We start from the raw sequence: 27,506 nt of genomic DNA, 5'->3' as shown, positions 1-27,506 counted from the left end.
CTTGCAGATTTCCAATGGGAAAAGTGGTTCTACTCTATCCTACCAATGTTTCCAGCTGGGGAAGTGCAGTGGGTTCTAACTCAGAGAGCTGTTTGGATTGGACTTCCCAATTATATGACTTTGACCACAAATGGACAAAATGACCTCTGAACTCCTATCTAGGCCTGTGTCTCTAAGGTTCCCAGGAATTTGAAAAGACTAAGTCTGGGCACATCATCCCTTTTATAAGATTTCCCTTCCTTCTCCTTTCTCTCTGAAACCCAAGAAGAGACAGAAGCAGGTAGGAATGAACTTAAGCAAGATGGCTCCTTGCTTGTCCCAATACTAAGTGAGCTGTTGGTTCAGTGGGGAGAGTGACGGAGGACAGTTTTAGGTGAGATGATTTTGGCAGCTTATTTGTTGAGTACAGGAATATACTGGGAACCTTACTAGCTGGGAGGAAGGCAAGAAACTATAAGCTACGTTCCTTCCTGTTTTCAGGTAGATCACTTGGGGTTGGGGAGACAAAATAACAAGATAAAGGTAGTGGTTAATTAGCAAGGGGCAGTGGTTTTGAAATCCAGGAACCTATAGGGCCTTAGGGTTGAGACTGTCCAGTTGATTTTATGGAAGAAGTAATGATATAGGTTCAGGGGGAAAGGAAGGAGAAGGGCCCCTCAATGAGAGGGGAATCGAGTCCACAAAGATACAGAGGCAGATATGTGCAGCAATCGGTTGAGAGACAGTGAGGAGGATCTATTAAGAGCCTCATACCAAATTTCAAAAACTGTACCCTCTTTGTTGTCAGACAGACTATCAGCTTGTACTGGGATCTAGATCATTATATTACAAGACAAATACTTGCCTGTCATGGAAAATAGGATTTTCTGTCATCAAAAATATGCCTATTTCTTTTGTATCATTTGCTTCCTCCTGGCTTCTTCTCCCACCATGCGTTATGGGTTACTTAGGTGACTATGGGCTTCATGTACCCCAGTTGTGGCCATGACTGGAGAGCCTGTTCTGGAGGATCCAACCAACAAAGGGAATCCCCTATATTGGCTTCTGAAGTTGTTTGATGGTCCCTTCCCCCAAGCACAGTCTAATGTTTGTTCTTTCAATGTTCTAATTTGTAAAAGTTAGTGACTAGAGAAAGGACCTTGAACTTTTCCCAATTCAAAAAAGGAAACCTTTAAAATAACTTGTAATCCTTAAGTCAGCTCCAACCCCACGTTTATCACTAGTTATGTCCCCTTGGATGCTTCTGTTCTCCACTCTGAGCTCAGTGTTCCTATATATAGCATGAGAACTTGGACTCTTTGATTTTTCAACTCCACTGTTCCAGGATCTTTTACCAGGTGGTGGTGGAATTCCCAGGCCTTATTTTCTGCTTGAGCCACCACTGGGAGGAGTGCGGTATAAGAAGCACAGCTTTGACCAAGAGCACACAATTGTGTTTTCATTGTTCCCTCCCTGCACGCTGCTTGTGTTTTCTAAGGAGCCAAGACCACCAAGTCCAGAAAGGCCGTTTGGTATTGATAGATATGCTAGTGACACAGAAATAAATGGGAACAGACTTTTTCATTAAGATAAATTAAACATGTCAATAGTAATGTTTTCACAATCTGATTTCTTTCTGTGTATTCACTTGCATTTCCTTCTGTTTACTTGGCTTGTTTGGGCTGTTGAAGGACTGAATCACATTTGGTAAACTGATAAGAATGGCAATACATCACTCTCATTATATGAGGAAAAAATGGATTCGATGGAGCTGGAAGGGGATACAATTAGTTCCCAGCACTACAGTCTCCCGTGCTTTTAATTGTATACATGTGATACGTTCTAATTAAATTAGGACCAGCTATATTCCACATTAGCTTGTCTGTTAAAATCCATGCAGTGTACTATAAAAAAGTCGTTAATTTGGTAATATCAATTTAACTAGTTTTAGCTCATTAACCTTGACACCAGCAGTGCTGGAGAGAAGAACCTTTGGCTATTTTTGTTCTCTCCATAATCCCCAAGAAGTCTAAAGACTTGTTGCCAGCCCCAGCCCTCCTCTTTGCTCTCTCACCTGTGGTAGTGATTGATTACTGAGGGCGTTCTGGAGTGTGCAGTCAGAGGGCGAGGCTTCTGCTCCCATTTGGAAGTCACCTTCAGAGCCTCATCCACCTTCCCTTGTGCTGGCCCTCACTAAAGGCTGGGTTTGCTCCGGAGCTGGCTTGGTGTCACTCAAACCAGCCAATGACAGAAACTCTTGAAACCGATCAATTGTCAACCCCGAGGTCAGGTTGTTTATTATTTCTCAGAAGCCCACTTTAGTTTACTGGAGTATAGATTAGTCTGTATCACTTAATGGCTGAATGGTGAATGTGCACAAGAGTCATGTTTGGCGTAATATCGGGGATTAGAAACTTATTAAGACAGTGACTTTATTAAACACAAGAAACATTTTTGTTCAACAGACAGAAATCATCTGAGCCTCAAACAATTGTCTCTCCATACTTCATCAGACCCAAGTCCCTTAGCCCTCATGTATCTCAGTTTATTCATCTGTGAAACAAGGATAGTGCTATCTACCCAACCGTGAAAGGATATTAGGAAAAAGTCTATTCACTCCAACTTTGTGTATACTGAATACATTGTGCAACAGAGACAGGACCTTAAAATAAGACTCTGTCCGGGCTGTCTACATGTTGTGTGTCCTGTCTTTGACTAGTCTGCTTCATGGTATCAGATGGACCGTCTGAAAAGCAGGAGGATCATTTGTAAATGCTTACCCTTGAGTATGGATGGGAAACCTCAAGCTGCAGGACAGTATGAGGCCCATGAAAGCACGTTAAGGCCACTGTAGGTGATGATGAGCTCAAAGCTAGGGACAACAACCTCCTGCTTTTTGACTTCTCTAAGTCATACAAAATGTATGGTCCACAAATGCTGTGCTAAATATCCAAATGGCCTTTGGCCGTTTGGAAAAAAAATGGTTCCCTACCCCTGGCCTGGAGAATGGGGTTTTCTGGGGGGAGGGAGGGGCAGGGAGTGAGGCAGTTGGATGATTGCATCTATCATAAAAACCTTTCACTGTGAAAACTCGCCATCAATAAGCATTAGCAACTTCTTTGTAACTTAAAATGGGATTAAAGTTAGAGTTATTAGGGGTAAACAAACTTAGCTATGGTATAATAGCCAGTATTTGTCAGAAGAGGACCTTGAATCCCAGACCAGCTCTTTCTCTTCTATGCCATTAAAGCTACCCAATTTGAGATGGTAGGAGGGTATGAAGTCATCACTAGCCAATCATTTGGAAAGTACTTATAATTAATCTATTTTATTACACAGATTAAAGCACCTAACATTGTCAAGTTTCTTCTATAAACTAAGCATTCTCTCCCAAGTGTCGTTTATAGCACTCATTTGTTTAGGAGACCTTTTTTTTTTTTTTTCCACTTCAGCCATAAACCCATTTTGAATGAGTCAGACAAGAATGAATGAGGTTTCACCATTTTCTAAAAGTAATAAACTTTGGACCCCTTCATGATCTCTGGGTAAGCCAGATAATTTTAAACCATATCCAGAGAGAAACTTGTGAATAAATTTTATGAAATACATCTGGAGAGAAACAAGGAGACTGCCTTCGCAATAAGAGCCTTCTCCAAAGCTTCTGCATAAACCTTTTTCCCTTTGGAAAGAGAATAAACTAGGCTGGCCTTAAAAAATACCACCATTTTTTTCTGATCTGCCACCTGAGTAAACTAAAATAACCCGATGAAAAAAGACACTCTCCTTGAAAAAACCTTGTCCATTTCTAAAGAGGACTTGGGACTTGAGTGTTGACTTTAACTTTTCACTGTGAGTAACTCCAAACTAGGAATAAGAGAGCCACTTTCAAGCCATTTTTCCAGAGTTCAAAGAGAAACTAGCTTTTCTCAACTATAGAGGGCATTCTTGGCATCTGAAGATGTGAAACCGAATGGCCTCCATATTGTGCCGTGGTTAATGGGGAACGTAGGTCTTGGAATACTGGTGTGTTCAAGAAATAAATAGCGACCTAATGTTAAATGCAAGTAAATAAATAGGAGGAATAAAAAAAAAATGTTCCTGAAAATCTCAGGCCCAGTGGTGCTTTACTACAAAGGGTGCTCACACACTCTGGCAAAAATGCCTTCTGAAGCATGACTCACTGAGATTTCAAAAGGGAAAAGTGCACTTTCAAGTTTTGCAAAGTACATGAGCTTTGGGAAGTGTGTATTTGTCATTATGTTTAATTTGCTCATACCTCACTGAAGAAAAGGCCAGGGGAGCTAGGCCGAGAACACAGCTGTACAGGCGGCTCAACTAATTGCCTCTCCATACTCAACCTCATTTATCTTCATTTCTTCCCAATTATACCAAATTATCAATAGTCTCTGTTGCATCAGAGTCTTAATCCCCTTTATTCAGACAGCATTAGAGAGTGGCAGATGAATTCTTGGAGGGAGTCAGGGTAAACAGCCATGAAATGCCACCTCTGGCAGATGGCATTGCTCACAAGAAATGGGAAGAAAACATTTGGAATTTGTAACTGGGCATTGGTATTTGTATGCAAGCTGTCAACATTTTTTTAAAAGATAATCAAGGTGGTCCATACTCACACTATGGCTGAAACTTAACACAGAATCACAGGGAAAATCACAGACAGAGGACCAATTGGTGATAAGACACTCAAAGGGCCAAGCAGCTTTCTACTTGTAAATTCCCACTGGGGTACTAGAAAAATTTCATTGCTTTTCAGCTTAGAGTAATGTTCTCTCACTTATAAGGCCACTTAAGTCAGACTATTCCCATTTGTAGCCAGGTATACATTTTCTTTATTCATGGGCAAAAATCTATGTTGTGTTATTGATGCCTTTTGATTGTTCTGTTATTGGTGCCATCAGTCATTTTCAAATATCCCAGCCTTCTCCCATCACCACCCTCGACCCTCCCTTATAAGAGAGAAAAATGTTTCAGAAAAACAACTGACCTAGTTCGGCATGTGTTGAACTTTCCATAACTGTAGTCAGCTGCCTCTTTATGGAGCAGAGGGAAGTCCATTTCTTCATCCCTTCTCTTGGGATAACATTGGTCATTGCAGTTGCCCAGGATGCAGCTTTTTTGTGTGGTTTTGAGGTTTTGTGTTTTGTTTGTTTGTTTGTTTGTTGTTGTTGTTGTTGTTTTTTGGAGGGGAAGGGTATTATTGTTGAAATTTGTGATCATATTGTTGTGTATGTTGTTCTCTAGGTTGATAATTAATTGGATCTGTTCATACAAGGTTTCCCATGTTTCTCTGAAGTCTGGTACTTACCATTTCTTGTAATGTAGTACTATTTATTCTGTTTGTAAAACACAATTTGTCTAGCTTTCTCCCAATACCTAGTATCCATTTGATCTTCAGTTTATTATAAGCAAAATATTTTTATTCTTCTTTCCAACTTGGTAACAGCCAGTCATACATTTTGTGTATCTTATCATCGTGAGAATGTTTCCAAATTGATCAAAAGAAAAATACACAGCATCAAGATGACGTTGTTAGAAAGCTAAATTTTAAAGATGAAACAGAAACTTTTCTGTGTTGTGGAGCAGAGCATATACAGGGGAAAAAAAAGATTGCTTTGCTCCTGTGTATTCTAAGCACGTGCACACACACTTCCCAGTACTTCACAAAGAATTCTTATTCATTCATTGTTCAAGAAATATAAATTCTCTAGAGACTTCCCCAGGAAAAGCTTAAATAAGAACATCGTGCAAAGAGTTAAATAGGGTGCCCAGATCGGCTTTATTTCTTAGTCACAATTTGGTTTTAAACTTTCTATCAATTTAAAAAGGAAGCTTTGCTGTTGACTTTTTGTATATATCACTTTGAGCCCAATATACCCAGTGTGTAATTTATTTCAAGAAAACAAGTTCATTGGAAATGCTCTTGAAAGTAGTTGAAGGGCCAGGATTCCAAGCCAAAAGGTACTGTAGGCAAGAAGGGAAAGCTGGAGGAGTCACATTGCACCTCTCCTTCCTTCAGTGCTACATGGGGGACCCCTGTCCACCTTCTGTCCTACTGAACCATGCCTCCCTCATATGACTGTAGGATGCTCCTTCATCTTTCTGTATTGACAGCACTTTGATCATGGACATGAAGCATGGGATGATGGGAAGAAAATTGCTGATAATTCAGAGGACGTGAACTCAAATCATGCCTTTGGCATCAGTTGTTTGTGTGACCTTGGACACCCTTCTCTGGTCCTCCATTATTTGTGGTCTTAGAGATGCTTTTGAACTCCAGTTCTGTGATCCTCCATGGTTATATATCTCTGATGAAGAAGGGATGGGACTGACGAAAGTAGAAAATACATATGGATGGTCCAGCTTCCAGCCAGTAAGTTTGTTTGGGTTGAATTGAATGCAGAGCTGGCTGAGTTGTCTTTGTGGGGGGCTCACAGTCCTCCCTTCTTCCTGGAAAATGGGGGGAGTACCATCCTTTCTGATTCTAAAATGGCCTAATTTGAATGAGTCCTAATTTGAGCTTTGGAAATGAGTCATTATTCAGATTTCTTTCAAAGTTCATGTTAAAGTTTTTTCAATTCCAAAGTAAATCTCTTAGACCACAGCATAACGTTATGCTGGCAGAGCTTGGAAAATGTGTGTGAATGCATAAGTATGAATTGTCCCAACCCTGATCTCACAAGTTTTATTTAGAACACTGTTCTGGGCTTTTTTCTGTACCATAACATCTAGGGAGCATATTTTCTCCTACTTGACAGGTTAATGCAAAAAAAGAAAAGAAAAGAAAAAAAAAGCCAGAGACAATGAGAAACTTTGAAGATGCTGCATATATTTTTAGTGTCAATAATGCTGAAGCTACTGTTATTTTTATGAAACTTAAGCAAGCTAGTTTAGAAATTGAATGCAGAGCCCCACCTTTTGGTTCTAGGCGTGGATGATGCCCCTCTTTTTTCCTAAGGTATTTCTCATTCTAGACTGTCAGTCCTGGCAACTGAAGACTTGATGCTTAGCCAAATGTAATGGCAATTTTTTGCTGGAAGCTTCCTGAGAGGTGTTTCCCCTCGAACCCCCACGTGCAATATTTCTACTAGATGCACAAAGGCCGCGCAATATTTCTACCTTCTCTGGTTGTCGGGCTTGGGGCTGAGTTGAATGGTGATGTCATGTTTGTGGGTTTGCGCTCATTCTTAAGATGTACCCCATTCCTTGGTCTGTGTAAAATAACTGAGTTAGGCGCAGCCTCCCCTTCAGTTAGGTTATTATGCAAATGAAACAGTGGGGAGAGGCAACAGAAGTCCCTATTAACAGTCTCCTTGTCAACAAATACACTGTGACTGAACAGAATGCTGCTGTTGTGAATTCCAAGTCCCAAATGAGTGGGAAAGTATTTCTAATGGTTTGCTGTGCTCCCCCCTGGAAGTGGAGGCAGGGAATTCCCAGGTGAGTTAATGTCCTCATCCCTGTAGGTTGATAACTTGTTGAAAATGAGTACTAACAATCCTCTCTGAGCTGGAAATTGAATTATTTATCCATGCTGCTTAATCCCAGTATCAGAAGTTCTTCTTGATCTCAGGTCTTCCTAATTTCACAGCTGGCTTTCTGGTCCACCTCTCAAATGCTCCCTTCAAGAGCTTCTGTAGTAATAGGGATCAAGAACACCTGGCTTTCACTGAAGGTGTACCTTCTTCTAGATCAGGGCTTAAGTGTAACGAGGCTGTAAAGGAATGCTGGGAATAATATGGCTTTCTGGTCCTGAGCTGTTTGGGCAACCAGGCTGGGGATAGCCCAGAGGTCTGCCCTGGACCCTCTTCTCTCAGCATGTTCTCATTTAAGGACATTATCAGCTTGCAGGTATTTAATGAGAACCTTTATTCAAGTGACTCTCAGATCTCCAAATCTAGGTCAAGATTCCCTCCTGTCACTCTCCTGCTCCAAAAATTTCACTATTTCTGTATTGCCTTTAGGATTAAATACAAACCTCTCTCTTTCACATTTTGGAGCCTCTCCCATATTGTTCCCAGCATTCCTTTACAGCCTCGTGACACTTAAGTCCTCTTTATGCCCTTTGGGGGGCCACTCTGTGTCCCCTTCTTAGGTTTCTCCATATGGAACACTCCATTTCCCATCTCTATGACTTGGTCCCAGCTTCTTGGAATTCCCTTTTTCCTTCAAAACTCAGCCCACAGCTTCCCTTCTACCTGGACCATTTCCCAAACTGCGAGCTGTTATTCCTTCCCACTCCTACCCACAAACATAGGCACATGCCTCACTGGGCACATGATAAATCTCTCTTCCTCCCTTCCTCCCTCCCTCCCTCCCTTCCTCCCTCCCTCCCTCCCTTCCTCCCTCCCTTCCTCCCTCCCTTCCTTCCTCCCTCCCTTCCTCCCTTCCTCCCTCCCTTCCTCCCTTCCTCCCTCCCTTCCTCCCTTCCTCCCTTCCTCCCTTCCTCCCTTCTTCCCTTCCTTCTTCTCCTTTTGAAAATTTGTCTTTTTATGCCCAGAAATGATGAGTAGTAGGCACCTGAACCCCCCCAACAGTGATTCTGACATTCATTTCCCCCTTTTTCTTTGACTTTCCCAAGAATACTGCAGAAACAGAAAGGGACACCACACAGGATTAGGGGCGTTATTTTCTTGGCCCTCATATCAAATGGTACAGAAAACAACAAAATCATAGTTAAGCATGGGTCAAAGATTCTCATTTTGAGATGCTTCCCCCCAACCTCTGAATTCTTCATGTACCATGAGAATGTCATCTTGGAGCTCTAGCAAAAAACTTGTTTTTATCTAGGTTGGTGATAAATTTGGATGATTTTAGAGAGGATCATTTGGCCATTCTATACTATGTACTACATGAAGAGATGTCAAAAGCAACCAGTTAGCATGAATCACACTTTTGTAACTAATTTGATTTTTATAACTTCTTAGGCAATGTTGGTGGGGAAAAGAAAGGTAACAATATTTAATGGATTTTTATCAGGTGTCATCTTTGGGCATGTAGACATAATCCCAATGTGCTCAGGGAATTGCAACTGTTTACTTTCAGAGCACCTCACTAGTGGTGAGATGTTGGTTTTTCTTTTCCTCCTTTTTCTTAATGGTACTACTTCACAGATGTACCACACATCTCAATTATACTTGTTTTTAAGGAAATCATTCACATCTGTAGACTTCTATTTACTATCTCTTTTATGGTCAAAAGTGAAGAAGGTATGTAAGAGTTCCTTTCTTCAGGGAGGTTTCTCACAGCCTAGTAGGAGAGCTAAGATGCCTATGAATGATCCCTGTACAATCAAGTAAAGAGATGGCACATCAGAGTCAACTTTCATCATATTCCTTTTTCAATGTATAAGGGTTTCTTTAGCCCATCTCTCCCAGGCCTCTGATTCAAGTGCTTAGATCATCCTATTTTGTCACATCTGTAATCGTTTTCTGAAACCTTGGTTCTTACTGATGTTTTACACACACACACACACACACACACACACACACACACACACACCCCCTAAAAGAAGACCACTAATCAAAAGATATAGTTCCTATTCACCAAGAAATGTAGATATCTCTGTTCTTCAAAAGCGAATGGAATGCTACTGGAAAAAAATTTCCAGTTGGTGCCCTGATGCAGATATTCCTTGGGCTTAAAGAATTTTCATAGCCTCATCTCAGATACATTTTCTTTACTTTAAGTCCTTAGTTTAATGTGAAACACATTAGAAATTGAGAAAGCTTAGATACTAGAGCACTTGTAATAGATGTTGGTAACTCATCCACATCTCAACTATGGATATGAATTTTGGGAAAAATAGGCTTCCTTTAAAATCCATACATTTTGTCTTGTCAAAGGCATGATTACCATATTTTTCTGAGTCCAGATTTTGCTCTCCTTTGTCTTTTCCAGTTTTAATTTCAGAGATGGGTGGTTTGAAACTGGTTTTAAAATATGTTTTGCCATACTTTTTTTGTTTGTTTTAAAACTGTTATTTGACTTCCTTTCAAGATCCTCTCCCCCTTCAGTTCAGCTTTGATCATCATTTTCTCATTTTCCCTACTGTCCTTCCTTCCATACATTTTGGGCTTCGGGTTAGATGACATTTGTCTTATTTGCATATTCTTTTTTTTTTTTTTTTAAGTGGACCAAATGCAAGTTCTCTACTCAGATTCTATAAACCTCCTTACTCCTTTCACCATTCCTCTTCAGAACCTTCCTTTTGTGTTTGGCCTAACTTTATTTCCTATTATTATTTTTTCTTGTATATCCTGTTCTTTTAAATTCTCAAATTGTAAGAAAGCCATTAATAATTACCCTGCAAACTGTCAAAATGATCTCCTCCTTTTGTCAGTCCAGGCTTCCAGTGTGACCCCATGATCCCCTAGAATTAGAAGTTGGGACAAAGGTCATTTTTTGTCGTTGCTACCTCTATTTCATTCTTGATGGAGAGAAAAAACACCATCAGGTCATCTGCTTCTATTTCCTCTTATGCTTAATTGAACTAAGAGAAGTTGTGGTTCCCCGTGGCCTTTATCCTGCCCTCTGCCTGGAATACAGCTGGGTTTTAAATGTTCTTCTTCTGCCTACTGTGCATTCTCTTCATCTAGATAGTAGGTGTGAAACATTCCCAGATGCCCTAAGCATCTTTTGCACATCTGTTCTAAAATCATCTTGGACTTAGTGACTAACTACTTTAGAGGTTGAACAAAGTAGTGACCATAGGTTTGGGCATTCACTGGAATTTTATTGTATAATTATCACTAGATTACTTAACCTAAGTTGTGACAGACATATTTTTTAAGTATGACTGACTGATAGACAGATTGGGAATTGCCAACTTAATGGGCACATTTCAAAACCTTGGCAAGGACAAGCGGTAATTACATCTGCTGAGCTGCTTTATCAGGGGTTTGGAAGTAGCCCAGCAAACCCAGTGTTTGAGCTCTCCAGATCAGAATCTCAGACCTAACTGGCAGTAGTGACTTACTTTGAGAACAATATGCTACAGGTATACGCATGCGCATGTACGGTGCACACACCCTTTCATGGTGAAGATAGTGATTCTTAGCTCTTCCTTTCCCTATTTGGTACCATAAGTTACATTGCTGAAAACAAAAAAGTTCTCCTACAGACAAAATTTGTATTACATCGTTTTTATATAAGCTCTTCCAGAAAGGAAGCAACAGATTGTCTAACTGATTAAGGTTATATTTAGTCTTTCTCTCTGAAAAGCAACCCCCATTAAATAGACTCATTCAATAGCGTTAAGGGGCCAGTACAGACATTGACAGTGGGTTTCTGTGGAGGAAATCAAATGAGGTTTTGTTCTCTTCAGTGGTCATGGGACTGAGGTAGGTGGATTACTTGATATTTGAGGGACAATAGAAAGTATGGCATCTGAAAATCACTTAATGAGAGACCTTTCAGTTGGGCCATCTAGCCATTTGTAGTAGTTTCCTTGGTGTGGACCACTTGGGGTCAGTCCTCCTATTTTGTCCAGAGAAGACTCTGTGCTTCATAACTTTAGAGCTAGAGGAGACCTGAGGATTCTCCAGGCTAATCTACTCATTCACTGAAAGGAAGTGGAAGCTGAGGCCCATGGAGGCTCATCAATTTCATGAAGATCTTCCAGTTCGTCTTAGAGCCCTCAGATTCCAGGCCTTTCTTGTACAATATGCTCCACTTAAGCACCTTGGCACTCCTGCCTCGATCCCACCAACATTTTGTCAGCGTCCTCTAGATTGAGGCATGATGGGTCTCTCTAGCCTATATTTTCCTCTCTAGGTAGCCTTCCTGGCCAAGGAGAGAAAAAAATAAGAAGCTAATTTCTAAACTTCTGGCAGCTTGGAGAGCTCCCTGTGTTTGATCCTCATACCAAAGGAGCCTTTAATAAGCTTAGTCTCTTCCTGTAAGACCTCTGGTTTTGTTCTAGTCAAGTCTACTTTTGAGGCTTTGAGGAAATAATCCTAAGTGTTCACTACCTCTAGCCTGCATCTTGACCCCCCACTTTTAGGGGAGTCTGAACACAAACTGTGGGGTTATGAGCTGCCTCAATAAATCACTGTTGACTGACTATGGGGGATGGGAAGGGAGGAAGAGGATTAAAAAGAACATAGAGCAAAAAGGAAGTACTGAAGATCTGGGAAATGAGCAAGACCATCTTGGGGGAAAGCACATTAGGGTGATTCAGGAGAAGCCAGAAGCAGGAATTTCCATCCAAATGTTGGAAAGGTACACTTGATATTTTGGAAAATTCTGCTTTTCAAGCATGAAACCCAAGAAGTGGAGTCTGATAAAATTTCAAATGTAATTTGCCAGCTCTTAGAGCTGACAATTAGTAGTGCTCTAAAAGTATGACCTCAGAGTGAGCCATTTAATATCTACAAATTACAGTCTAACTGTATTTACAGCATTGCATGTTGTAAAGCAGGTCAGTTGTTAAGGTCAGTGTCTTGTTCAGGGCAGTATCTTCAGAAGCCAGTTTGGTTTGGGGTTTTGGAGGGTGGGAAAAATGGGATCTAGACTTAGGGCGTCATTAGTTTAGTGAGCTACAGAAATTCCTTCCTCATGTACATTTGTAATTAGTCTATCACTCACAACCTCTGAGAGATGCCTGAGGCATGGAAAAATAACTTGCCTAGGGTTAAACAGTATGTGGCAGAGACTCCCATGCACAGTACCATGTTTCCTCTCAGCGTACTCCAGCAAGCTGTAAGCCAAGGGTCAGGATATATAGCTTCTATTACTGGGTTTTTGTTTGGTTGGTTGGTTGGTTTTACTTTAGACAAATGGTTCATATCTAGGCCTCAGGTTCTTAATTAGCTAAGGAGTTTATAAGAAAATCCTGGCCTATCAAGCTTATTGGGTTGTTGTGGATATTAACTGAGAAAACGGGGTGGGAATATTTGGCAAAGTACAGATTTCTATGCCAATCTAAGGTGGTCTTGGGCTATCACATGGTATGCTGTGCAGGAAGGCGTGTCATACAAGTCATTGGAGTAACTACAATATCGAATGATGATATCAATCCTTGTTTGCCCTTTGAAGGTAGGTTTGTGTCTCACTTGCTGATTATCACTTGGCCACTTTAGAGGGTTTTGACAATGGTCAGGCAGATAGGATAAATCTCACTGATGACCCTGGCTGATGATGAGAGAAATATCCATAGCAGCTCGTGGAGTCAGCCCATTTTAACATCTTTGGGAAAGCTCAAATTTACTTCCTCTTGCTTCAGTAGACCACAAGAGCTTTATTTAAGTAAAATCTTTGGTCCACTAGAACCATTTATGCCGGTGTGGCTCTGTGGTCCATCCTCATGTAGGGAAGTGCATGCCTCCCCCATATGATTACTTTGATGTCCTCTGGAAATTATTTTTAAACACTAAGATAATTATGTGTAAGGAGAGAATTTATACAAATAACTCTTAAGTATTACCTTCTTTCCCTTAGGTTCATCAAACCTTTACTAAACTTTGAGGACTTTGCACTAGATGCAGTCAATGATTAAAAAAAAAAAAAAAAAAAGTCCCTGGCCTCTGGGAATGGATTCCATTCTCTTTGGATAAAGCCATATGTAACTTCCAGATTGGGGGTGGGGGGGGGCACTACTATTTGCAATGATGAAGACAGGCCTCATATAGGAGGGGCCCCTTGAGCGGAACCTTGAAGGAAGCTACAGATTCCCCAGGGGTGGGATTCAGGCATGGGGAGGTGCAGTACCATGCATATGGAACAGCTCCTGGACCTCTTTGGCTGGATCATTGGGTGCTCGGTCTAGACAAGCGGGCTGGAGCCACACTGCAAAAAGCCAACAGGCCTGGGGACTTCCTATTTCCTCCAAGAGCCAACAGCAAGCCTTAAGGCTTCTTGTGGGGGGGGGGGGAGTGGTCTGCTTATGCATTTGCTTTAAGGTGATCAATTAGACTAATCTGTGAGGGATGGAGCCTAGAGGCTGGAAGAAAGGAGACCTGGTAGAAGTCTAATATAGTAGTATAGGCAAGTGATGAGGATTGAGAGGGGCAGCCTTGGGATTATTGGGGGGGGGGTTAGTCACGGTCCTGTGAAAGGAGACATTGGAACTGATAGTAAAAGAGAGTCATTCTCCCGATCTCATTCTTACCATGAGAGAGTTGCTGCTTCAGAACTTTAAATTTTTGCCTTTAAAATGAATCTTTAACATTTATTTGCCTTTATTCTTAGCAGTTGCTATTTAGGATTTTCAGAATGCGGATGACAAAGAAATTGACCCTTTTGGCTTATCTGTGCATTTCCTGCTAAATCACTTGTTAGGATTGCCCTTAAACAGACCACCCACCCTTAGGGCTCAGAGGAGAAACTCAAATCCTTCTAATAAAAGACCTACACTTCTAGCTGTGTGATCCTGGGCTAGTCACCTAACACCATATGCAGAGCTGGCTCCTACCTCCCCCCAAAAAAGAAATTTAAAAGGAAGAAAAAAACCTATGGTGTTTTGGACTTATTTCACTTTGCAAGGCTCTTTCCACAGTTAAACTAACACAGTTTGTTTCACTTAATTTCTCCCCAGTTTTGGGGTGGGGGAAGCATAGGATCAGGCCTGAGAGGATGGGGGCTAATTTTAGGATTTTCTCTGCACTTGCTGTGAAAGCCTAGGACACAATTAAACTTTTTATCTCAGTTTCTGCCTCCAGAAAATGGGAATCCCTCAGTCTCTAGTGGTAACACAGGGTAGAAGTACTGAGTAATAACTGATTTGGAAGCATTCGGAAATAGGCTCTGTCTTCTCTAAACAGACTGAGTGCTCATCTGACCTCAGGCAACGTTTTGTCAGCCCCTTTGGCCTTCCTCCAGTATCTCATTATCACTGTGCTTCTGTGTGGAAAGGCAGTTATCGTCAGCAAGGAGGCAAAAACAAATAACAGGACCCAGTTCTAGCTGTTTAGGAACGGCCTTCCGGCCTGGCCATTCTCCATCCTCCCGGCTCTCTAGCACAGTGCATTGTAGGGAAGCTGCCTGTTACTTAGAACTTGTCATAACAGAGTCAGTTTCTAATCTTGATGCTGTTGTGGTACGGCTATGGCAATACTGTATTATATCATTTAGTATCATTTCACCAGAGCTTTCTGTGTTGCTCATCATTTTATAAATGAGGGTTCTGTAATAGTAAAGAAATCCATAGCTTGCAGCCAGGGCTAAATTGAGGGAGGGATTCCTTTTCTGCTGGGGACTGGAGACCGGGATCTTTAACAGTTGGGCATTTTCCAGGAATAGTCACATTTATTGGCCAAGTCTTAGCCTAAGGACTTCTCAGGTTTACAGTGTGCTTGCTTTCCTTCTCCTTTTATGAGGATAAAGCTTCCCCCCTCCACCTCTCTCCATTGCATGAGACTCCCTCTTATTGATTCTAATTAGAATCTCAAATTTGTGAATGCTAAATTATGTCAATGTGCCAACCCGAAATTTTCTCCCCGCTCTTAAGCAATGATGTCGCTACAATAAACGTCTGGAGAAAAAAGGAAAAATGCTTCCTTTCGAAGAACAGAGGCTCATCTCAAACAGCATTCCCAACTAATGATGGATTTTAATCGGAACCACAATGTGGGAAAGACTTCTGGCCTTAAAGTGGACTTCATCCACTTCAAACCAAATTTTCTAGTTCCCAGTTCACCCATAAGTGCAGTAGATTGCCTTTTGGTAAAACTTACTTGAATGACTAGCTTTAGCTTGCTAGATGATCCCTCCCAGACAGGATTGATAGCATAAACTTTACTAGAAGACTCCTAGTATCTCAGGGAAGTGACACACAAAATGAAGATTAAAGCAGAACAGGACAGGGATACCAGCAATTGTTCTGCTTAAGTAGTTTCTTAAGTTTGGAAGGAGGTTTTAAGGAAGATCTTGAGACCTTTCCCTGGCACTCAAAAAGAAAAGAGTTCTTTTTTGCAAATCCCCAAAGAAATAAGGTCCCATGACTATTGCTCCCATGTTACAAGCAGATAAGAGTTAGGCTGCAAGGTTCCAGATGAAGAAGCTATTAATTCAGGCAAATCCACTAATAAGAGATGCTTGTCCTGGCCCTCGGGATTGGAGTGGCTCAAGAAAGTAGCCTGTGACGATTGGCCCTCAACGTCTGTTCTGCAGAGTTCAGTCTGCAGCTCTACTTGGTTTAAACATTTGTTACAAATGGATAGCCTAGAAAGGTTTCTTGGTTACTGCTGCCTTTGTTGCCCCACAGATTTAATTTAAAATCCTTATGTTGAATTTCACACAGAGAATTCTAAGTAATGCCTGAAGGGCCATGTCATCGGAAGCCATAATGAGGATACAGGAGATTGTGTAGCCACATGTACTTTACTTTGCTTTTCGTATTGGTGATCAAAGGCAAGGGGAAAATCAGAGTGGAGCCCACCTTTTCATGGTAGTCAGAGAGAGATGTTTAACTAGAACTGGGATGATGAAGAGATTGCCTTCATCAATGCTTCTCCTGGGAACTGCAAAGGGCTGGACCTTCCTCTTTTGTACCGTCCATTTAGCTTTGACGTCAAGGTCTTTTTAATTTGTCTCTGTACCCTGAGCGTACTCCTCTACTACTCCTTAGGAAACTACTCAAAAAATATGGTGGGCATTTGTTGTACTATTTCCTCCCGTGCCCTCCAATCAATTTATTGCTGTGACAGATCTGGATCGACCAGCTGTTAGAGAAGGGCCCTTGCTTACAGCATGATGCTTCCATGTTCCCAGGGGTAGCTCCTATCCAAGGATCATTGGCTGCTCTTGAAAGCTCCATGATCCAATCGACTTCCACAAGTCGATAGTGAATTCATCGTTCATTGCTGCAAATGTGCACCAGAAGGCTTCTGCGGGGATCACTGCTGTATTCAATTCTCTCATACGCTGTTTTTCAGGTGGAAGTGAATCCTCCTGGGACAAGGAAAAGATGCAGTCTCCTATGACTCCTGGATCCCAGCCTAGTGTGAGCCACACCACACTGCCAGGCCAGGCCAGCCTGGGAAGTGCCCATGCACTCAATCCTCTCCAGCAAAATCATCTGCTGACTAACAGTATGTATATTGTCCTTTTTAAAAGAGGGGGAAGAGGGAGGCTCTGTTCTCTCTCCCCCTACCCCACCTCAATTTACTGGACAAATTGGTTGGGCAATAGTACCATCTTTCTTTTCAGTGAGAAATTTAAGATCTTGAATTCTTTGGTAAGCGGGACCTTTTTTAATGAGGTCATGGGATGGAATACAGAGAGTGGTCTGGTAACACAATTGAGGGATTCAAATTTTAGACCAGGAGTCTTAATCTGGAGGCTCGTGTCTTTGTATAATTGGCTTCCCATCTAATCATTAGTATTTTACTTTATAGATTTAAAAACTTGATTCTGAGGGGACCTGTAGACTTCACTAGCCTTCCAGAACGGTCTAGGATCCTACAAAGATTTATTAGCCCAGCTCGAGGTGATTTTAGACTCTTCACAGCCGGCTCCAACTTTGCTGTGCTGCCTTCTTACAATGACATTTTGGTAGCTAATCAGAACCCCCCCCCCCCAGATGAGAGCCTTCTTTCTGCTTTGACACTTAGGCTTCTCTCACGGAGCACTTAAATTGACAGGTAACCGAGGAATATTTAATGTTAAGCTGTGTCAGCATGTCAGATCTCAGGGAACATACGGCAAAACTATGGTCGGGCACAGAGGTGACCCCAAGTGCTAGCAAACGTTAAGAAATGAATTCTTCCCTGGGGTCCGTGGAATGACCCTGAAGTTGGAGGTAGGAGAGTGCTGATACTCCTGGTTGATTTCAACAATGAGGATTTGTGCTCTTGCCCATATTCTCAAGGCTTCGGAACATTTCTGGCATATAGCTAAATGAAACAGATTGCTGGAGTGATATGTACTGTTGATGGTTCTTGGTTAAATGTTTTCAGGCTGGGACAGAATTCCAAATTTACATCTACTTTGCATGAGGGGTATGTGTGGGAGTTCATTGTTGCCTTGCTATCCAAGGTCACTTGGAGGTGTTGGACATTATCAATTATTATGGGCTGGGCATGTTGGCACCGAATTTGCACGTGTACCTTTTATACCCTGCTGCATGGTCTTTGGGAACGATTGATGAATTAGATCTTAAAATTGGTGATGTGCTGTTCAGTTCTGTTTGTAGTTTGCATTTAGTTTGCATGTCAATTGAACTTTCAGTAGGCATCCGATTGGAGGTGGCCAGATGGTGTCTGGGTGATGTTGACACTCTATGGAGGGTGAGGAAAGATGATTAGGCTGGTAAGAGAGGCATATAGAGCAAACAAAGGCTTGTTGATGTGTCGGACAGGAAATGCTCATGGTGTTTGATGTAAAGAGGGACTGGATTTCCCTCCATGTTTGTATCTGTGCTGTTATTGATCAACTTGTGACCAGCGTGAACAGCTGAACGATATACGAGTTTGCTAGCAAATGATGTCACCATGTAGGAAATTTCCATTTATCATCTGAAAGTTGTCCTTAGGTTGAGTGTGAGTTGAAGGGGAAGGAGAAGGATAATCAATGCTTAACTTCATTTATGTTGGACAGCAGGCTATTAGAGCAGCACACGCTATATGCTGATGAAAGTATGAAAATGTCAGATTATGTCAGTAGTGTTTGAGGCGAAAGTCAGGCGAACTTTTAGCTTTTTTATTTATTTATTTATTTTTAAATAAAGAAAGGCCTTTGTGATTCATTGTGGTAACAGAAAAAGCTCAATGTTGAGACTTCTTTGATGATTTATTTATCACAGAAGAAATGCTTCCTAGCTGATAAGTTGGGTCTCATAGATTGCCATTCACTCAAAACTCACTATCTTCAAATCTTTTAAGGGGCAAATTAAAAAAGTCTCTCATGCTTTCCAGTGCAGTCATTTGCCTTGGGGACACGGTGTCACAGGAAATAGGTAGAAGGTTACTTTTCTGAGGGCTGTACAGATTCTAGCTTTCCAGGTCTGCTTTGATCCTTGTGCCCTTTTGACAATGGTATGTTTCAAGACCATCTTTCCTAGAGACACTAGCGACTGTCCTTCATTCAGTTAAGACCGCCACAGCTCTGACGTATGATAACTAGTACGTCTGGAATCTCGGTAAGGTAGCATTGCGGAGTTTCTCCCTCACCCCATCCCTCAACCTTTTGTATCTGAGGGTTTTAAATCTCTGAGCTCGAGCAGGGAGCCGAAACAAAATGGACCCTGCCTTCCCTACCCTAGCCACCAGATGCTGTGTAATTGAATATATGAAGGGAGATTTCCTATCGACAGTAGTTCGTGGTCTCTAGTGTTAGGATGTGTGAAGTGAGAGAGGGTAAGGGATGGGAGATTGTCACAGGAACAGTGGAGTGGAGCCCACATAAATTCACTCTGTAAAGCAGAGCTGTTGCTAAAAGACTTTGGGACAAAATACTTGTAGGGGCGCGACAAAAGATTTCTGCTTTTTCCTGAACCAGATCAAACTGCCATTCACAGCACTGCAATGAATTGAGAGGCAGAGATTTAAAGTACAATTGAAAATGCCCTGACTTACTTGTATCGAGTATTTTGCCATCTCAAAATGATGAAGTTTAAATTTGGAATACCCAAATGAAAATGAGGTCTAGTGGCAGCACAAGCAGTTCTCTGTAAAGGAATTTACAGACCCGGAAACCTAGATTGATTAAAGAGGTTTATTATGGGGATTGGAAGTAAGGCTAAAGTCTAAGAAAATAGGTGAGGATAAAGAGAGGACGACACTGGAAACATTCCAGGGGGTAGAGAGTCCGCGGGGTGCCAGGCATGGTGCTGGCATGTTTAGACCTTTTACAAAGAGAGGGTTTTAGTTTGGCTCTTTTATAATAGGGGGCTGAAGGGGGCTTGTGGGTGGAGTCCCAGGTTGGCTAGAATTTGAATTGAATTCAGTGGGTTTCAGGGCTGAGTCGGCCCCACCCAGCTGTTTGTGGCTTGGGGTGGACTCCCCTCCCTGAGGCAGAGTTGAAGGAGGTTTTCTCCTTTAAGGATTTTCAGTTTGGGCTTTCCCTCTTCAAAAATGTGAAGTTAAGCTTTTTCTGAGCCTCTCCTCAAGAAGTTTTAACTCAGAAAGTGAAGAGGGATGAGCTACTTGTGCATTTGAGCTATTTACTTTTCTTGAGGATGTCTGTGACCAAAACTGAAAAGAAGTTATCACTATCTGGGAAACATTCTGTTGAACTATATATAGAAGAGCAGTTGCCACTGTCTAGAAAGTAAGAGTCGAACCTTTCACCAGATGGACACATGAGCTCTTGCCACTGAGTGCTTAGTTGCCTCGGTCAGAGGGCCAGAGCCGGATGATTAAAAGCATCTTGCGTTTGCCCCCTGACATTTTCATATGTCCTTTTGAGCCGTGAGGTGCAATAACTTTTCTCATTAGTCCTGTTAGAGTTCAAGGTCAAAGCGCCCATTCCCACAGGTTTGTAACCAAATTCAGTAATGTTGCATGGGCTTTAACTGACTCTTAAGCTTTAAGCAAGGCGTCCTAGCTCTTAGGTTTCACATAAACAAAGGTGACAACAGTCACCCAGGGCACTGTTAAGATCTGTAGGACTGGAGCTCATTTGTTTAATGTGAGATAACCTCCTTTCCTTCAGGGGCTAAACTAAGTTTGCATTTTAGGTAGATTTTCTTTGTTGGGCAAGAAGAGGTATCAATTTTTTTTTTAAAGGAAAAGAAACAGAGACTATTTTTTTCTTGTGAAACAATGTGATAGTTCGTGAGTTGCAGCAGTGATTCGAGGGACTGTAGTCTAGCTACAAGAGAAAGAAATGAATACAGTTTCAACTTTTTTTAGGAGTCTGTAGAAATAATGAGAGAAAGGAAAGGGGGAACCCCATTGGTCGGCGCAAAGACTGTAAGATAATCCCATGAGGCACAGTGTCCCCTGTAAATGAATTTACAAGCCCGAAAACCTAGATTGATAAATACAAGGTTTATTGTAGGAATTTGGAAGTAAAGTTCAGTTAGAAAGACGCCAGGGCCAGAGGTGACCGCTGGGCGGGCAGGAACCCTTACATGGTCAGAAGGATACCGTGTTTGGGGGAAGGGCTCCTGCCAAGAGAGAGCTCCAGCTTGGCTCTCTTATACCTAAAAGGAGATTGCAGGCGGTGCCAAGTTCTTGGCGGGCTTTTCAGATAAGGAAGAAACTGTTTGTGGGGGCTGAGAAAACCCAAGCCAGCTGAGATGCGGTGGGGGCTGGGCCTGGGCCCAGATATTCAGCCATGGGGGTTGGGAAATCAGAAAGGAATCTTAAAGGGACCTCAACCCCTATTATAAACATTCTGGATGTGATGAGACGGATAACACTTTTTAAATTGCCGCCCTTTCTCTTTTAGGACTGGACCTGCCATTCATGATGATGCCTCATCCACTGCTGCCTGTCACCTTGCCTCCTGCATCAGTTGCCTTGGCAATGAACCAGATGAATCAACTCAATACTATTGCCAACATGGCTGCAGCAGCCCAGATGCATAGCCCACTCACCAGGGCAGAGGCTTCTGTCATTAAGGTAAAAAGCAACAATGAAACTGGAACATGATGCTGGGGGAAATCACATGAAAGGAATAGATACACATTAGTCAGGGTCAGGAACTCAAAAGGAAAGTGGACATGTGAAGTGTGTCATTTCACTCGTTCACTCAGTTAGAACATGGTGCTGCTCAGAATGTCAGGTGATTCCTGGTGAGCCTATATTCAGTTGCCAGAGACCATATTCTTAATTTTGACTGCAGGGCTAGCTAGATGAGAGAGGAGAGATGGATTAGGGGAAATTTATGCACATTTTGGGGAAAACTCAAAGTATGTGATGAGGCCACGGCATTATCTTCATACAGGAAAACCAGTCTGAGTTGTAGACTTTCAGATGCAGAAGGTGCATCAGAAATCAGTTAATCTAACCTTCACTTGGCTGAGAATCTCTTCGACAATAAAACTGCTCCATGTAGCTTTTGTCTGAAGACCCCCAGCACGGCTGAATTCTCAGCCTTCTGAGGCAGCCCTTTCCATTTTAGGACACCCCTAGCGCTTAGGAAGTTTTTTCCTTACTTCCAGTTGAAATCTGCCTCTTTCCCTCATTGCATTCATTCTGTACTCTGGGGGAAAGGAAAAGAAGAGAGAAAAGCCATAAACATCATTGTAATTCTTCTTTTATGCCAGATACTGTGCTGAGTACTTTTGTAATGACCTCTTTTGACCCTCACAACAACTAATCATCATTCTTATTTGACAGTCAAAGAAACTGAGGCAAAGTGGGTGAAGTGATGTGCCGGGGGGGGGGGTGTCACACAGCTAGTAAGTGTTTTGAGGCTGGATCTCAACTCCAGAAGATGAATATTCTTGAGTCTACATCCAGTATTCTATCCGCTGCAGCACCCCCTTCTTATCTTGTGAAATAAGTTCAATCCCCTGTTCTACAGGATGCTCCTTCAAATACTTTACCATCTCTCTTATGGCCTTCAGAAGATTTTATCCTCTATGTCCAAGGAAGCCCACTTCCTTTAGCTGATTCTCTTGTGGAACATCCTTGAAGACCTTTCCTCTCCTTATCACCTCCCTGGGTGGTGTACTGCCTAAATTCTGATGGCTAGAATTGAAGGTATCATCACTGTGACTTATCAAAATGCTTGTTGATGATTGAAAATGCCAGCTAAAGACTTTTTTCCCACTTCTGCCAGTTAGTTGATAAAAGATAAGAGTCAGAGGTCTAGAGGGTCATGAAAATCCCCACAGTTACATGGAGTGCTGTCCCTAGGGGAAGGCCAATTCTTCCAATCGATGAGAACATGCACATTTTGCAGGATGCAAAAACAAGCCCTCAGAGAATTTACAGAGTATTAGAAAAAAGGGGGGGAAAAGACCCAAGGTCAAATGTAATATAGTAATCTTGATCCTGAAGGAATTATTAGACACTGGAGATCTATTTCTGTAAATTCCTATCACTGGGCAAGTCCAGGCAGAGGCTTGATGTAGGAGAGAGCCTAGAGTGGTGATTGCTCCATGGGGTGAGGCAGAAGGCCAGATGGGCCACGAAAATACTTTCTGAGACATAGACTGCAATCCTGGCCAAGGGTTGTGTGAATTAGGAAAGTGGCAGGAAATCTGGGGAGCCAAAAAGAAATTATATTTGACAGAAGAGAAAGGGCAGCTTAGTACAAAAATGTTAAACTCAGAGGCACTCATTGAAGAGATGTGTGGGGAACATCTGGAGAAAGCCGAATAGTCATCTTTGACTGGGGCATGGAGTAAGTAAAAGGGAATGAGTTGGGAAATGTAGGGAGGAGTGGGATGGTGGGACCAGAAGGGAAGGGGCTATATTTCAGAAGCAGTAGGACTTTGAAAACCAAGTAGTCCCCGAGAAGAGGGACAATTAAAAAATGACCGAAGTTTTGCTGTTGGAATTATCATTAACAGAAAGACAATTTAGGAGGACATAGAGAAGGAGCTATGACTAAGATTGTCAGTCTCATCATCTCAGAAGTAGGGGGTACTGCAAGGGATAGAATGCCAGGCCTGGAGTCAGGAAGACTCATCTCCTTGGGTTCAAATCTGGCCTCAGACTCTTCCTAGCTGTGTGATCTTGGGTTAAGATCACTTCACCCTATCTTCCTCAGTTTCCTCATATGTAAAATAAACTGGAAAAGGCAATGGTAAGCCACTCCACTGTCTCTGCCCAAAAAAACCCTCAAAACAGGGTCATGGAGAGATAGGCGTGACTTAGGTAACTGAACAGCAACAACAAATCCTGTCCTATTTCAATACTACAGTTTCCTTTGGGGACCATGGAGTCACAGAATCAAAGCATTAGAGAATACCTCTGGAGCCATCGAGTTCCACCTGAACCTAAGAGGAGGACAGAACCATGAGGGGAGCCCATTCCACTCTGCAACACTTAATTGTCAGAAAGATTTTTTTTTTCCCCTTCTGGCATCAGGCCAAGGGAGTCATTCAGACACCTCAGTTTAGAGTTTGGTTAAGCGTGACAGACAATGAGAAGAATTTTCTTGATAAATTGTTCTGTCTTCGACTTCAGGATTAAAGGATTTTACTCTCTGCGGGACACAGGTAGTTCACACTGTCTGCCTAGGTAGCATCGGTGATGATATGTAGAAAAGGCACAAAGGCTTACAGAACGAGAAGGAGCGGGGTAGGAGAGAGACCTGGCACCGGAGCATTTGAGCCCAGAGCCCCTGTCCCACCTCAGGCACACCAGGCCAGCTTCTGAACTTGTGGGTTTAGCCAGGGCCAACTCCAGTTCCCCTGATCTCTGTCCGGCAGCTGGACGCAGATGGCTGCGGAGGGGAAAGTAAGGTCGGTGATCTTGTCCAGCCCTCCCTCCCTCAAATCCAGTTTATGTGCATGTAGTGGTGTCCTCTCCCCAATGTCATGGCCATCTTCAAGAATGAAAGACAGACAACTACCAGCAGCCTTCGAAAATGAGTTGGCAGGGGGAGTTTTACACCGATGAAACCACAGAGCTGCTTACAAAACAAAGCCAAAGCATGGAACTTCACAATTCAAAAGTTCCATGCTAGTACTGGGCCACATGATGTTTTCTGTGTTTCTCTGGTGTGCTTTTTGGTGAAAGGTGTCATAATTCTGTCTACGTGAGGTAAACCCTTAAACCAGCAGTTAACAGAAATTAGCACCCTAAAATGACAATTTTTATAAGTTTCACAATTCTTTTCAGTAGTCTAGAAAAATAATCACAGTACCTCTGCTTCGCTGGCCTGGCCTTCAAGCAAACATGAACTTCTCAGGTAGATAAAGGGTCTGATTTCCTCAGCGTAGAGAATGCTTTCTTCCAGGTGCATTGTAATCACTTAGCACTCCTTTCCTACGCTGCTGTTATGTCAGAAGTTGTCTGTCAAATGTCAAATTAACTTGAATTTGAATCTTCCCGATTTTGAACTCGGTACTCTTGTCACTATTACCCAGTGCTATTAATGCCTCTTAAATTAGTATGACTAAATTGTTTTATAAGCTACTTAAATGAAGTCATCATGCCTTCTTTTTCACGGTTGCCATTTAGACGGAAGGCATCCTGCCGGAATTTGCACGATCAGCAAAATTAGCATTTAGTACTTTGGAAAGAAATGTCATAACTATGAAATTTGATTTCTTTTTGACAGGGCTACTATAAATTAGGCAGAGTCACAATGACCAGACCCACAAAACCTTCCTTCCCTTCTATAATATAATCTAATGTGATTACAGTGTCACCCGCTAGCATCACTATACTTGAAAGTCCGTCAGCATTTCAGTTATAAATCCCTACTTTCAGGGAATTACAATCCTGCCATAAAAATCTCTTGTCTCAGAAACTTGGCAGGTAACACCTTGGGCTGAAGTCATTTCACAAGAAATCTCTAAACATTGCTCTTCTGTGGCCTCTGTATAGGGAAAACTCAAAAAGGATGAATTTGCAGAAACCTTTTGTAATTGTTTTCATCCCAGATCTTATTTTTTGGATAATTTTCTACTTTCTAATAGCATGCCACCAACAGCGCCCAACAGTGATGCTGATCTATGACGACCAAGTGCTTGTAGCTCCTACTCTGCTTTAGCAGTGACTTTGTACTCCCAGGGTCCCTTGAGGCCCTCCTCTTTTCTGTTCACTCGGTGTTTTGAGAGGATCAGCTAACTATATGCTCAGAACGCCGTGAGGAAAGGGAGACGACGGGGACTTCACATGAGACGCAGAGATCTGGCTGGGCTGTCCCTGCACTAGCACCACTTACTCCTCATGGCCTGGTGTGCCAGCCTTCGAGCAGGAAAGAGCCGGCCCCAGATGGCGACCGGCTCTGGGCCTTTCTGGAGAGGCATCCTCTGGTAGCACAGGTAGAAGGGCAGCTTGGGGGGGGAAGGAGACGAGTCTGCATTTCAGGATAGGTGACCCAGGGCCATCTACTCAACCTCTCAGGGGCCCAACTGTGTTTTTAGAAGAGGTAGGGCCCAACCCCATTACTGGCAATCTCTTCCCTTGACCCTGAAAATCATAGGTCCAGCCTTCCCCCCTTCTGCCACAGCTGCCTAACTCCCAGAACTGTGAAGATCACATGAATGTACGTGTTTGCACGTGTAAAACACCTTCTAAAGTTTAACCATTATAGAAATGTTCATTATTATGATGATGATTGATTTTTCTGTGCCTCAGTTTTTTTGTCTGCAAAATGGATCTTGTTCATTTTTTCAAAGAATTAAAACTTTCCTCTCAATTACTCATTTAACAAATATTACTCGGTGCTTCTTGTCTGCTCTCTGTTTATGAGCAGAAACTCTCGATCCATATGATTCCAGATAAAACCACTTTATTCAGTTTTACTCATTCTTTTTGGTTCTGTAAGTCAAACAACCTTGTCTTTAAAACAAAATACAATCTATAAATATCCAAATCCAAATAAATATCCAAAGAGATGAGGCAGACACAAATCAGGAAGTTTTAGCAGCAGCAGCTCCAGGAGCAGAAAGGATCCTTAAAGAGCTCTACCCTTACACTTTACTTGCCTTTCCTCCTCCCATTTTATAGGTGAACAAACTGAGGTTCAGAGAGATTAAACTCTAGGTCAGTTTGCTGACAAGTGGTAAACCTTGGACTTCAATGCTTCTCTGAATCTCAGATTTCTAACTCTTAACTTTAAAGGAGAACAATCTGTATTTGCTTTATTTCTCAGACTTAAACATTTCAGCATTTTTACTTGTTATTTTCCTGGATCTTGCAAAACAAAATCGGGGGAAAGGCAGTCGGCTGTGCATAGTCAAATGAGATGGGTAATTATTGTCATGCGCCAGTCTATTGGTATTTGTCTGAATGCTCCTCACAGATTGTGATGAACACGGAACACAGTGCCCTCGCTTTCTCGCCGCACAAGTGAGCATTTGGAGAAGGTGAATATCTGAAGCCTGGGCAAGCAGGGGAATCGTGCCATCTTTGCACAGGCCTGGGGTTCTGGGGCTCCCGTCTGGGGGAACCACCCCCCTTGGGAGAAACGTAAATGCTTCCCTGATCCTGGGTCCCTCCCCCCCAACTTTGCAGTTCACTTTTGTAAAACAAGGTCTGCCATCTACTTATTTTGACCAAATTGCAAACTTTTCTCCAAAGTTTTTCTAAAAGTAAATACAGGAAAACAGCCTTCCCCAACTCTGCTTTAAGAAGGAGCACAGTCTGACAGTGTGCAAAGAATCTGTGGCTTGTTGAGCCCCAAACCTTCTCTTCCTTTGCAGTTTCCTTAAAGAGTTCAAGTAAGTCAAATGGGAGCGGTTCAGTCACTTGGCTCAGGAGAAGGAGGTGAATCTGAATCCAGATCTGCCTGACGTAATCTTAGCACTCTATCCCCCATTGTCTCTTGGAATTAGCCTCATTTTCCCATTCCTAATCTTATATATGCTGTTTTATTCATTCCAGATTTATAGAAACACACGTACTCTATCTCATCTCTCTCTCTCTCTCTCTCTCTCTCTCTCTCTCTCTCTCTCTCTCTCTCTCTCTCTCTCTCTCTCTCTCACACACACTCACACA

The 27,506-nt window shown here is 42.3% G+C and overlaps 1 protein-coding gene across 1 annotated transcript in view; it reads left to right on the top strand.

Moving 5' to 3' along the window:
• Positions 1 to 27,506, top strand: part of DACH2 (dachshund family transcription factor 2) — a 433,454-nt gene that overhangs the window by 308,656 nt on the left and 97,292 nt on the right. The window contains 2 exon segments of the mRNA XM_074278216.1: positions 16,869 to 17,024; positions 21,328 to 21,500. Of these exon segments, the coding sequence (XP_074134317.1) occupies positions 16,869 to 17,024; positions 21,328 to 21,500 (329 nt within the window).

This window comes from Sminthopsis crassicaudata, chromosome X, assembly GCF_048593235.1.
Source record: "Sminthopsis crassicaudata isolate SCR6 chromosome X, ASM4859323v1, whole genome shotgun sequence".
Classification (NCBI taxonomy): domain Eukaryota; kingdom Metazoa; phylum Chordata; class Mammalia; order Dasyuromorphia; family Dasyuridae; genus Sminthopsis; species Sminthopsis crassicaudata.
Note: the sequence above shows the minus strand (reverse complement) of the source record. Positions and strands in the feature narration are given on the sequence as shown.